We start from the raw sequence: 13,057 nt of genomic DNA, 5'->3' as shown, positions 1-13,057 counted from the left end.
CAACACCTTTAAAAACAATGTGTACATTTTATTATTTTCCTTTAGAGCAACAAAATAATAAATGAATAAAAGCTTATGCTGTTTTTTGACCAGTTTATTTTTTCCTGACTTTATGTAAAATGATTTGAAAAGAGCTTTGGTTCTCATTTCGTTGTTTTTTTTTTTAAATATTTTTTTTTATATTTTATTTTTCATTTTTTTGTATTTTTTTGTATTAAAAAAAAGTTATAACATTTGTATAAATAGATGTATCTACTTTCCCCAGTTTTGTTCAATAATAAATTTTATGGTGATTTTCAAATGATTTTTATTCATTTGTTGGGTGTTTTAAAGCTTAAACAGGACGTCGTCTCACATCAGTAGCAACAAAACCACAGTAATGATGATCACATGCAGCCTGCAGGCCTCGGTCAGTCATGATCAACTGACTGATTATTTCTGGGTCTGGTAGAAACACTCCGCATCAGCATGGGAACAGGATCAGTGGCTAATAAATGTAAATGAGTCGCTTCTTTCTTTCTAATCCTCCATCATTAAACATCCATCTCCTCCCTGAACTGCTCCCGTTTTTCTTACTCACACCCTCATCCTCTTGACTCCCGGGACCCGCCTCCGTTCTTTTTAAACGGCTCACACACACACACACACACACACACAGGTCGTTAAAAAGGACGGAGCACACACACTCTCAGCATCTCCCCTCATGTATTTTTCATGCTGTTAGATCCTCTCTGCTCGGCCCGGCTCCCGGCTCCCGGCTCCCGGCTCCCGGCTCCCGGCTCCATCCACCGTCCTTCATGGGCGCAGAGCCTCCGCGCCCCGCTCCTCTCTGACGGGCTGCAGCCGCCGAACCACCGCGGACACAAACCTGGAACTTTCCCCGCCGGTTCTCTGTCTCTTCCTTTCCCCGCGGGTCATGTCCTCTGGCACCAGCACGAAAACGGGATTCTCCGTGCGGGACATCCTGGACCTCCCCGACCCGACGGGCAGATGCGGCGGCTCCGGGACCGAGGAGGCGGAGGAGGACGACCCCGAAGAGGCCTCCGCGGAAAGCCCGCAGAAAGTGGGATTCAGCGGCCTGAGCAGCTGGAGCTGCGGGCCCGGGAACCTGCAGCTGTCATGTGAGCACATTTGTCACTTAAAATGTGAACGTCGGTCCTATATTAACGCTCATGTGTCACATTTTCACCTCATTGTCTGACTGACATCTTGAATCCTGTGTAATTACTAAATCAAGACTAAACTGTATGAATCTGCCAAACTGCCAGTGTGCTGGTAAATCCCTCTTCAGTCTCCACTCTTAGAAAATGAGCCAGATCTTCTGTCTTTGTCTCCTTTTTACTGCAACACTACATGATATTCTGGTTTCTGAATAACTTTAACAATCACCTCATTATAAATATGAACCGGGGACCTCAGTCATACAGTTTAAAACTGTGGCTGACCTTTCATCCCTGTCCCCTACAATGAGGAAGCTCTCCAATCGTTCAGACTCACGCTGAACTGAAAAACAGCAGTTTTGTGGAGGGAGTTCTGCACGGAGCTTGTTTTCCAGAGCAGAAAGAAAAAGTCTGAGCTGGAATCGTTTGTTCCACCTTGAAAAAAGTCACAGTTACCAGCGGCCTGTGGAGGAGAGGAGGGGCAGTTTTAGTCTTTTTAAAGAAATGACTTGTGGTGGGAATTTGAGTTCCACAGGCCTTTCAGAGTAATGAAGTCAGAGAGTAACCAGGTGTCATCTCACCCCGCAGTGCACGGCTTCTCCTTAAAGTCCCGCACCGAGCCCAAATCCCCCGAGCTCTCCACGGACGAGTCCCCGGATGCAGAGCGGGATTCAGCGGGCGGCGAGGCGCGGAGCAGCCGCGGCAGGAAGCGGCGGGTTCTCTTCTCTAAGGCGCAGACCTTCGAGCTGGAGCGACGCTTCCGGCAGCAGCGCTACCTGTCCGCCCCGGAGAGGGAGCACCTGGCCGGCCTGATCCATCTCACCCCGAACCAGGTGAAGATCTGGTTCCAGAACCACCGCTACAAGATGAAGCGAGCCCGGGCCGAGCGCAGCCAGGAGGCGCTGCAGCTGCTGCCGGGTCGCCGGGTCGCCATCCCGGTCCTGGTGCGGGACGGGATGCCATGCGATCGGATCATAGTGCAGGACCTGGAGGCGCCACTGAGGTCCGGCCTGAGCCTGCCTCTGTGCGCCTACTCCCCGCTGCTGCACCCCGCGTACGGCCCGGAGCACCCCGGCCTGGCACAGCGGCACCCAGGGGTGCAGCAGCTGGCGCATGTGTACCACTGGAGCTGGTGAACACCCCCCCCCCCCCCAAACGACAAATAACATTGTTCAAAAAGTGAGAAAATTCCTGCTTTTTTGTACGGACTCTGGTAGCCTATATTTCAGGATTTGGTTCCATCAGAAAATGTGTATTTGTATTGCCCAGATGGCAGAAGAAAACATCACCGCGTCAGAGAAGTAGAATATGAAAACACACGTTTCATTTTGAACTGAAGACTCGTTTCCTGGTGGGTTCTGGTTTCACTTTCAGCCTTTTTTTCTGGTTAAAATCTGCAGTCTTTAGGAAATTCACTCGTCTAGAGGCGAATCCCCCTTAAAAATAACATCTTTTCGGTTTCATGGAAAATCTGCTGATTTTTAAAATCTTTTGATCCCAGAAGCGTAAAACCTGAAGATGCACAGCCTCCTGTTAAACACGTGGACAGTAAGACTGAAGGTGAACCGATCAGAAAACTTTTCGGAGACTTTGTGAGTTTTATTTGTGTTGTTTTCGTTGTGTTTGCTGCAGAAGAGTCACTTGCCCTGTGTTTTATAAACCTATTTATAATGTCGACGTGAGTTGTTTTGTATTGAACTGGATATTTATGACAGTGAATAAAAGTTGGAGCTGGTGGGAGTGGTTTCATTCAGACCTGCGACATGAATACACTGAGATGTAATCACGATTCTATAAACACACATTTTATGAATAATTTCAGTTGCATGTTGAGAGTGTTTTACTCTTTTCATCCTGTCATGATCAACTTCAAACTGCTGCAGAATTTCTAAAACCACTGAAGGACACTGTGAACCAGATATAAACTAAGAAATGATTCATCATCCAGCCTGGGACAGGACTTGGACTTGGACAGGATTTGTCTCGTTACCTCTCGATGCAGAGTCACTGTAAACTTTAAAGTCAAAATCCTTAATGAACTGAAATCTGGGAAAATTCGTCTCTTTAACTCTTAAGATTAAAATTCCTGTTATATTCCTATAATATTTCAATGAAATTTCTATAGTAAAAGTTTTAATTATTGTTTTAAGCTGCTTAAAGTAAAAGTCAAAACTTATTATAGGCCGTTTAAAGAGATTATAAATATTTAGAAGTAGAGGAAAGTGTATTGTACTAATTAGCTCATTATGACTAAATCTATAATATTCCTAAAACATTTCCCCAAGACTCCTAAAACTAGCACCTAAAAGTGATAAAATTCCATCTTTTTTGAATGGAGTTTGGTATATTTAAGGATTTGTTTGTCATTTAATGTTTTTATAGGAACTTCACTAAGGCTGTATATAGGGCTATATATAGGCCTTTTTCTGACATCAGTGGTTCCTGAACTGGGGACCGGGAACGCTCCAAGGGGAACTGAGGTAAATTAGATCTTTAAATTAAATTTGGTCACAAGATGATTAAAATAAAAATAAATCGGGGGGAAAAAGTCTTTATTTTCTATTTATGTGATTTTTACATTTGTATGTCCTTAAATTGAAATGATCTTAACTTATGTGGCCGTTCATGGCCATATTCTGTCAGGAGGGGTCACAGGTAACTGTTATCTCATAAGCTGATTGATTTCAGAGCAGCAGCGAAGAACAAAAGCTCTGTGGTGATTTGATTGATTCTAACTTTGCTCAGGAAACTGAGACTTTACACGAACCTGATCTCGAGGCTTCCACCTGCAGGGTCAGGGTTCTTCTCTAACACTGTACAAGTTGAACTTTTCCTTTAAAGTTGTTTATTTTATGAACATTTCACCTCATGAAGGTTTGAACACATTTTAAAAGATTTTGTTTCCTGGTGATTTGATCCTGTTGCATCAGTGTTGAATTCACTGTGACAGTGTTTTCACATGTTCACGTTCTTTAGACACAGACGGACAGATTCACACCACCACCACCACAAAGTGACTTCTGAAAGGTGGAAAATGTCCTCGCTGGTAAACATGTGCAGCATCAGATGTGATGCAGGTGTGGAGCTGATGGCAGGTTCCTTTGTGGTTTTATTGTCTTCAGGCTGATTATTGAGTTTCCAGCTGAAACTTGTGTGAGGATTAAAACATCTTCACTGCAGCAGACGACTTCATTTACTGCAAGAAAACCAGACATTTACTGTGTCTGTCAAAGGAGAGAAAGACCCCCCCCCCCCCCCGTGTGTGTGTGTTTGGGGCGGGTGGGGGGGTCTGTTGGTGTCAGGGGTCAGCTCATCTCAGAGGGATGATGTCAGAGGGAGGGGTCAAAGCTTTGAGACAGTTATAATGTGTCACCTGCTGCTATAAAAGAGGAGAAGAAGAAGAAAAGGAGGAGGAGGAGGAGGAGGAAGAAGAGGAGGAGGAAGAGGAGGAGGAGGAGGAGGAGGAGGAGGAGGAGGTGGAGGACACACACCAGCTCTTTGCTGTTTAAAGGACCAGGCTGGTGTTTTTGTTTTGTTTTGTTATGTTTTTGTCATTTTTTCTGTTAAAGCATAAATCGGGTGATTTTCTGTAATTTTCTCATGGTCAGAAAACCTTCCAGGAATTATTTGTTCCTGATACTTAAACTCCAGATTTTATTTCTGAGATAAAGAAACAGGACAAACATTTTATAGGATCTAATCAGCAGTGATTATTGATATCATGTGATTTGCAGTACATTTGTGTGAAAGGCTTCACTCTCTCCTCTCTTATTTTAATGGTTTGATTAAACGTTATGTTGAATTATTTGTATATTGTTTAATGTTATGTTTCATTAAGCTCATGTGATTTTTGCCCTATGCTTCAAATATCTTTCTATATATCTATACATTTTATTTAAGTGTCCTCACAGAGTAACATGTTTCTACTTTCACTCTTTTATTTCTTCCATCCATGTTTCCTTCTGCTACTTTGTCCAGTTTCATTTTGTGTTTTTATTAAAACATGTCGTTGTCTCTACCTCAGCTCTGTTTGTGTATTTATACAAATACAGTTCAGAGTTTATACGTCGACTTCATTTATTTTTAAACTTGAAAATGCTGCTGAGGTCAGACCTCAGGCAGCCAGGAGGTGGCAGCAAAAGCTTGATTAACACATGCTATTGCCAGGACACACACACACACACACACACACACACACACACACACACACACACACACACACACACACACACACACACACACACACACACACTCCATCGTCCTCTCTCTACACAGATCAAGGATAATGAGGCCTGAAGCTCAAACTAGTCCTCACAAAGACAGACATTCAAGAAAGTTTATTTTAATATCAGTTATACTATTAGTTTTTGATTGTTTCAGTAATAATGAGGTTGTTCAGCTTGTTTTTCCACTGGTTCCTACTGAAGATGTAAATAATAAATGTACCTCAGTTTTCTAATCAATTAAAAAAGGAGGAAACAGCGTATTTGTTGTGGACCGAACGGCTTCACTCCACAAACACTGACCTGAACCAGGTGACTCCTTGTTGTGGCAGCTGAGGACTTGAGGCTGCAGCACAGTGTTGGTCCTGCAGGTCAGTCTGCTGACCCCCCCCCCCACCCCCCCCACTGGCCTGGAGTGGAAAGACCCGAAACACCACGTGGCAGTGGCAGAGGTTCAGGTGAGAACAATAAGACCCAGCGTCTGCTGCTGTGGATCCTGCCGCCTCACTGTCACAGCTCATCAGACCTGCTGGTCCTGAACCAGGGAGGCAGACTGAAACCCCACAGGACGGTTTAGTGTCGGAGCAAAAACAAACAGAAACAGTGACGTGATGCAGTGAAGAAGAATCATTATTTGATCCTGTGTGAATGTTGTAGTTAAAGTCAAACTCTAGACTTTAATTTATATTTACATTAAAACAGCAAATTACAAAAATAAAATTAAAAATGTTGATGATGAAAATTTGTCTTATTATTTATTTTAAATGCAACTCATTGGTATTTTCAGATATTTCTGAAGTAAGAAATACAAGAAAACACTAAAACTTTTCTGTGAAAACTGAACCAAAGCAATAATGAATTAATAATTATCCCAATAATACTGTTAGATCAGAGCCTGAATTGGCTGCAGGTGTTTGACAGTTAGTCCTGCAAAATCAAAAAACTACTCAAGTAAAATTACAAAAGTAAAATGATCAGTTATCAGTTATCAGAAAAATGGCACCAGTCTAAGGAGTCAGATGAATCTGAGGCGTCACGAGAAGAAAAAACAAAGTCCTGCTGCACAAAGCTTCAGTTTTGGGACTTTTCTCTAATCTTTGATTTTTATTGTGACATTCTGATAATGAAACCTCTTTGTGTTAATTAATGTAATGAGAGCAGGAGAGGAGTTGAGATGGAAATCTGTCTTTACTGGACCTGTTCACAGCTCATCAGTTTGATATTCTACTTTAAGTCCACTGGTTTCATCTGATGCAGTGTGATGAACGGAAACATACAGAGCTGTCAGGGTTGAGGTTTAAGCACACAAGTAGAAGCAGCCTAGTAAAATACAATTACATAAAGAAATACAGTTTAAAGGCTCTGAGTTACTCATATGTCAGAAATCATATTTAGCTCTTTAGACTGATAAAATATTATTATTATAATAAAATTCATCAAAGAAATAATTTTAAATGAATCTGTTCAGTAAATGTTGGGATCAGTTTAATTTAGTGAAACAACGACCAACCTCATGATGGCGCCGTGGAGCTCAAATCTCTCAGCATCCACACACACACACACACACACACACACAGCTGAGGACATGTGGGTGTTTTCCATGTTTCTTAATGCGTCTTTAACTGCCAAGTGGTGCAGAGACGGCGCCTTGACCTCCGTCGACCTGTACACAGACACACTGAATGATTTCTGAAGACCACTTCTGGAGGCGTCACCTCTGACCTTTCCCTGCACACTGTAACCAGGTCATCATGGAGGCTTTCTTCCCTCCTGGTACAGGCTCAAACACATGAACATGTGTAACCTTGACACGAGAAAAAAAAACCTCTGGAAAAAAGAAAGCTAATACAGAAAAACTGACTGCAAATTTAGCTGATGTGTTCGTTAATCCTGGATAATTCTGGACTACATGGGATTTTTATTCTGAAATAAAGACAAGATGAATGGAGACTTGATCAGCACTCATATGATTGGCTGAGGGCTCGTCATGTGGTTGCAGTTACATGAGGAAGGTGTGTTGGGAACACGTGTGTGTTGATGCTTCATGTGTGTTTTCACAGTACTAAACAGAAGATACCAGCTTGTATGTGTGTTGATTTATGGTGGCAACAGAAACAACAAAATATTTAAATCAAAATGTGGAATAATTATTAACAGTAACAAGCACTGGAAGTGAAGTCTCTGCAGCAGGAATCAGGAGTAATATCCACAGGCTAACAAGCACCGAGGCCGACTCTGGTACGTGGAGTCTCGAAGCTCACCAGCGTTCGCCTCGGTGCTCTTCAGCGAACAGGAAGTGCTGGAGCTGATGTCAGCAGCAGCTGAGCGGCGACCCTCTGATACGACCCACAGCGCTGTCTCTGGAAGTAACACCCCTACAGTGGCAGGCAGGCTGGACAGTGGTTGTCATGGTGACAATAATAAACAGACAGACTGTATCGAGAGCGGTGTAGCTACATTTGCTGCCATGGTTACTACAATAACATCATGGCTTGGTTAGGTTTAGGAAGAGATGGTGATTTGGGTTAAAATAAGTACTTCCTCAACATCAGACGATCTTTGTTGTCATGGTTACAGTAATAACAATGAACGGTCATGGATAACAGAAACAACATAAACTGCTCCTGTCACATGGGAATCGAACACCGCTCTCCTGGGTCATATTCATCCATCCACCCCAACCTCCTCCTGACGTGGCCTTTGTCGCTCTATAAACTACGTCACCGCACTTTTCCCTTTGCTCCTGTCATCATCACTACGACCACTAGATGTCGCCTAGCAACAGAACCTAACTCTGGGTCAACCTGCTGACAGACGACCTGTGACAGTCATTCATTTATGGAAATCACTTCATGTTTGGGGTCAAATCTCAAACGTCTTAGTAATGATCCAGCTGAGTGTCAACAGGAAGTACGTCTGCAGGTTTGGACTCCAGGACTCGTTGCTGTGACAACAGCTGAAGACCTGAAAAATCCAGACTCATCAGGATCAAATCATCAACATTATAATGTGGATCATTTCAACAAGGTCTCCCTCCTGTTTATCTCGGAACAGGTTTAAATCTCGGTTTTAAAATACAATCGCTGTTCATCTTACATATAATTAATAATTACATATAATTAATTAATAATTATTAACAGCAAGAAACAGACAGAATAAAACTAGATTTGTCTTTTTATTTCAGCTGAGTATCAAAGAAAGACAGAAAGGTCGTTTTAGTTCCCAGAGGTTGTGGCTGCCTGTGGGTGCATCACATCAGCCCCCCTCCTCCTCCTCTTCCTCCTCCTCCTCCTCCTCCTCTCGGTGTGGTGTTATAGGTTGGTGAATTTTTCTACGTTTCAGGGGCCAGGTGGTCTGGGCGCCCCCTCCTCCCTCCCCCCTCTCCCTCCTGGTTGAGTGGGCTGCCTTTTTCAAGAGGCGTTCAGGGGCCCCAGCTGCTTGGCCTAATGCTCCTCCAGAGAGCCGAGGATTAAACTGAGGGGAGACGGACAGAGAGGCAGGCAGAGGACCAGAGTCTGCAGAGGGCAAATGAAAGGAAACGATGAGGCAGGAAATGTAAAAGGGAGGGGGGGAGGGAGAGGAAAAAAGATGCATACAAATAGAGGTTGTACTGAGTGTCTCCTTCACCTCCTCCCCCACCTTCATACCCACAGGTGGTTTGGCTCAGTGCAGCACTGTCATCATGTGGGAACCCGGTTTCAAGAAAGAGATAGAAATTGAAAAAATAAAGATATTGCACAGGTTGAAAATAAAATGCTGCAGTGAAAATGATATCAATAAAGTTTCCCTGTTTCCTCATAAAGTTTCCTGTTATTAAAGAAAGAGAGAACACTGGAGGAGACCTGTATGTTGTTGTGATGCTTCATGTAAAGAGCAGGCTGATGTTGATGAAAGAACCCTGGGCCAGACTTCATTCAAAAAACAGCCAATTTAATTTAACAAAGATGGTGAAAATCAAAGCCTGTGAGAAGAAGGTTTGGTGTTGTGTTCACTCTCGGTGCAATGAGAAACGGCCAGCCAATCAGAGCTCTGCAGGTGTGATTAAGAGTAGAAACATCATCATCCTACGTAGCGAGCTACCTGGCTACATCCATCAGCGACTGAGGGGAGGAGTCGACACTTTGCTGCCTGATGTTACTGGTTCCTGACATTACAACACCATCTCTATAACAACCTGTGATGGCTCGTACCTCAACTTCACTCCTGCTTGAACAGAGACTTTCTCTTGAGGACGTTCTGATGTTAGCAGAGCAGAGCTTCATGGACAGATGCTGATGCTCTATATCTTCATTAATGTCAACAGATCCCATTAAAAACCAAAACCAGCAAAGACACCGATTCTCCAGCAACCAGCCACCTCTGATACGACCCGCAGGAGCGTCTCCTGAAAGAGCGCCCTATGGCGGCAGGCCTTCCTCGCCATGGTTACTATAATAACAGTCATGTCTTGGTTAGGTTCAGGAAAAGATGGTGATCTGGGTTAAAATCAGTTCTTCCTCAACATTAGATGATCTTTGTTGTCATGGTTACAATAATAATGAACGGTCATGGATAATAGAAACAACATCAACTGCTCCTGTCACATGGGAATCGAACACCGCTCTCCTGGGTCATATTCATCCATCCACCCCAACCTCCTCCTGACGTGGCCTTTGTCGCTCTATAAACTACGTCACCGCACTTTTCCCTTTGCTCCTGTCATCATCACTACGACCACTAGATGTCGCCTAGCAACAGAACCTAACGATGGGTCACAGTAATCTGCTGACTGACGACCTCTGACCTCGTTCGTTACAGGACAGACTCTGCTGTGAATCCTTTGTAATATTTTTGGAGCAAATTGAGGTGAAGTGATGTGATTCAGGAAGTGATGAGTTTTCTCTCTTCAAGCTGCTTTTTCTTCCAACTGGAACCATTTTGGGGAAACAATGAAAATGAGACCGGGCCCCTTCAAACACTCAAACCACTGATGGATTTTTTTTTTTTGTTTTGGTTAAGTTCAGCTGATTAAGATTTTTTATCTGATGCTTGGTGCGAATGCAGAGTTAGAGTCTCTGAGGGAAGAAGAAGAAAACATGTTTTTGATCTTTAGTAAAGTAAAAAGTGCCAGTGCCCTCAGGCTGTGACAAATCAGCTTCAACACAAAGATTTAGCTTTTATTCTGAAATAAAAAAGTTCTGATCTACAATATTATCACAAAAACATCGTTTCCTTGCTGTAATATTGTCATAAAATTGTAAAATCCTCTTTGCAGACGCGTCAAAATCCAACAGGAGTAAACATTACAGCTCATATCCAGCTCACGACCGTTTTCTTCCCCCTGATTTAGCGGCAAATTAACTCACTTCAACAAGTCCACAGGTTTGATAAAGTCTCTCCCTCTTTAAAGTGTTTTATTCAGAAAACTGTCTGAGGTCAAGGACCCTGCTGCTGCTTCCTGACAGAAAAACAGCCGTGAAAAAAGATTTTCCCTCTGTGCTGCAGGAAGATTTTTTTGTTGATTAGAAACCTGGGAGAAGGGAGTTCACTCACCTCCAGAGGCTGACGACATTCATCTCCGCACTGACTGATGTAAATCAGGAGATGGAGCCTTTGAAAGGGAAGAAAGTCGAGAACGTTTCCCTGCAAAGAGAGAAAGAAAAAGATTTCTCGTCTTTGTGTGCACTGTATTTCTAATTTACAGCTGTTTTCTCTCAGACTTCATCATGTTTCATATCTTTCAATTCAGCCAGAGAGAAGGCGAGTCTGAATCGGAGGCTCAGGCTCTATGGTGGTTTGGTCCGTGGAGGTCTGTGGCTTTATGGAAGAGAAAAAGGAAACTGAAATGTTTAAGAGCTCAATGAGGAGCTCAGATGCAAATGATGGATAAACCACAGCTGAGGAGCCAACAACTGTCTGAGGAAAACATGAATAAAACTACTGTTGCCTGAATAAACAGGGCACGAATATTACAAAGCCGGGGTTTAGAAATAAAAACTGTGTAAAACTGTTCTCCACACTGTCAGGAGGAAATACCAAGAACTACTGGAACCATCTTATAAATACATTTTAAAACTGTAGAAACAGACTCCTTCATTTTATTAAAACTCAAATTCACAATAGATCAATGAGTAAAACGGCATCAAGGACAAACAGAGCAGTCAGAAATATTATGGGAGTGAATCATTTTTACATTAAAGCTGCCACAAACTTCAAGTCTGTGTCTGAACATTATTACAAACAATACAGACAGAACATTATCCAGCATTAAACTTCCCTGTGACATAACACAGTTCAGAGATGTTGGAGATAAAATCAGAGGAAACAGGCTGTGATGTGCTGACGTTACCACACACTCCGTTAATCCTCACAGGTGAACTCACTGTTGACCAGGTTATTACATCAATATCAGAAACCTCCCTGTGATGCACACACAGCTCTTACAAACACTTTAACATTACCAGTTAAAATGCTTCACTGTTAATGAAGCAGCTCATTCTTTTTAATTAAGACACTGACTAGAAAACATCTGGAGTTTAATCTAAAAACAAAACTAGAATAATTCAGTTTGGCTAATTCTCCATATACTGAAGTCGTTTATGAAATATAGGTTTTATATGAATAGAGTTAAAATGTCTCAGCTGTAATTAATTTACCTGAAACTCTCAAACTGCACAAACACATTATATTATATATTATAAATATTCCACAGAAGTCATGAAGCAGCAGCACAGATACTAATAAAGTCTGTGGTGTGAGCACATCAAACTGTGGAGAACCAGAGGCACCGGAGCGAAAAACCTCTAACCCTTCAACACAAAGTCACTGAAAAGTAAAACATGAGACTTTAGAGCAACAGAGGCAACGTGCTGCAGCTGTTCAACTCCACTCCACTCAGAATAAACTGAGTCCCTCTCAGAAATGCAGAGGGAACATATCATTTTTATTATAAGAGACATTCTAACAATAAAAATGTCTTTCAGTCATAATTATCCATAACCTCATAATAATCCTTTTACAGGATGAAATACAGATGTGACAGCAGCTATAAACATCTGGAATCACCTCCAGGTCACTGCGGACTCTCCACTGCTTCTGGATCCTGGTCCAGGTCCCACCGGGCCCCCTGCGCTCTCTGTGGTCCCGGTCCGGCAGCGCTCCGGTCCGTCCTGGAGCTGAACGGTTCCCCGGGAGGCGCGTTTTAATCCGCCGCCGGGAAAACTGCGACGAGGACATGAAGTGACGTGTTGCTGCAGGTCAGCAGGTGATTGGCTGCTCGGACTGTGAGAGCCACTGAGGTGAACCGGACTGAAGTGAACTGGACTGAGGTGAACCGGACTGAAGTGAACCGGACTGAGGTGAACCGGACTGAAGTGAACCGGACTGAAGTGAACCGGACTGAAGTGAACCGGACTGAAGTGAACCGGACTGAGGTGAACCGGACTGAGGTGAACCGGACTGAAGTGAACCGGACTGAAGTGAACCGGACTGAGGTGAACCGGACTGAAGTGAACCGGACTGAAGTGAACCGGACTGAAGTGAACCGGACTGAGGTGAACCGGACTGAGGTGAACCGGACTGAGGTGAACCGGACTGAAGTGAACCGGACTGAAGTGAACCGGACTGAGGTGAACCGGACTGAGGTGAACCGGACTGAAGTGAACCGGACTGAAGTGAACCGGACTGAGGTGAACC

The 13,057-nt window shown here is 43.3% G+C and overlaps 1 protein-coding gene across 1 annotated transcript; it reads left to right on the top strand.

The window, feature by feature from the left end:
• Positions 1-308: 308 nt before the first annotated feature.
• Positions 309-3,206, top strand: nkx2.2b (NK2 homeobox 2b). Its single transcript, XM_071467824.1, has 2 exons — positions 309-1,121; positions 1,749-3,206. The coding sequence occupies exons 1-2, from the start codon at positions 917-919 to the stop codon at positions 2,294-2,296; spliced, it is 753 nt and encodes a 250-aa protein (XP_071323925.1). The 5' UTR covers positions 309-916; the 3' UTR covers positions 2,297-3,206.
• The last annotated feature ends 9,851 nt before the right edge of the window (positions 3,207-13,057 follow it).

This window comes from Trachinotus anak, unplaced genomic scaffold (genome assembly GCF_046630095.1).
Source record: "Trachinotus anak isolate AG129_WGS33_773 ecotype Australia unplaced genomic scaffold, CSIRO_AGI_Tana_v1 ptg000031l, whole genome shotgun sequence".
NCBI classification, from domain to species: domain Eukaryota; kingdom Metazoa; phylum Chordata; class Actinopteri; order Carangiformes; family Carangidae; genus Trachinotus; species Trachinotus anak.
Note: the sequence above shows the minus strand (reverse complement) of the source record. Positions and strands in the feature narration are given on the sequence as shown.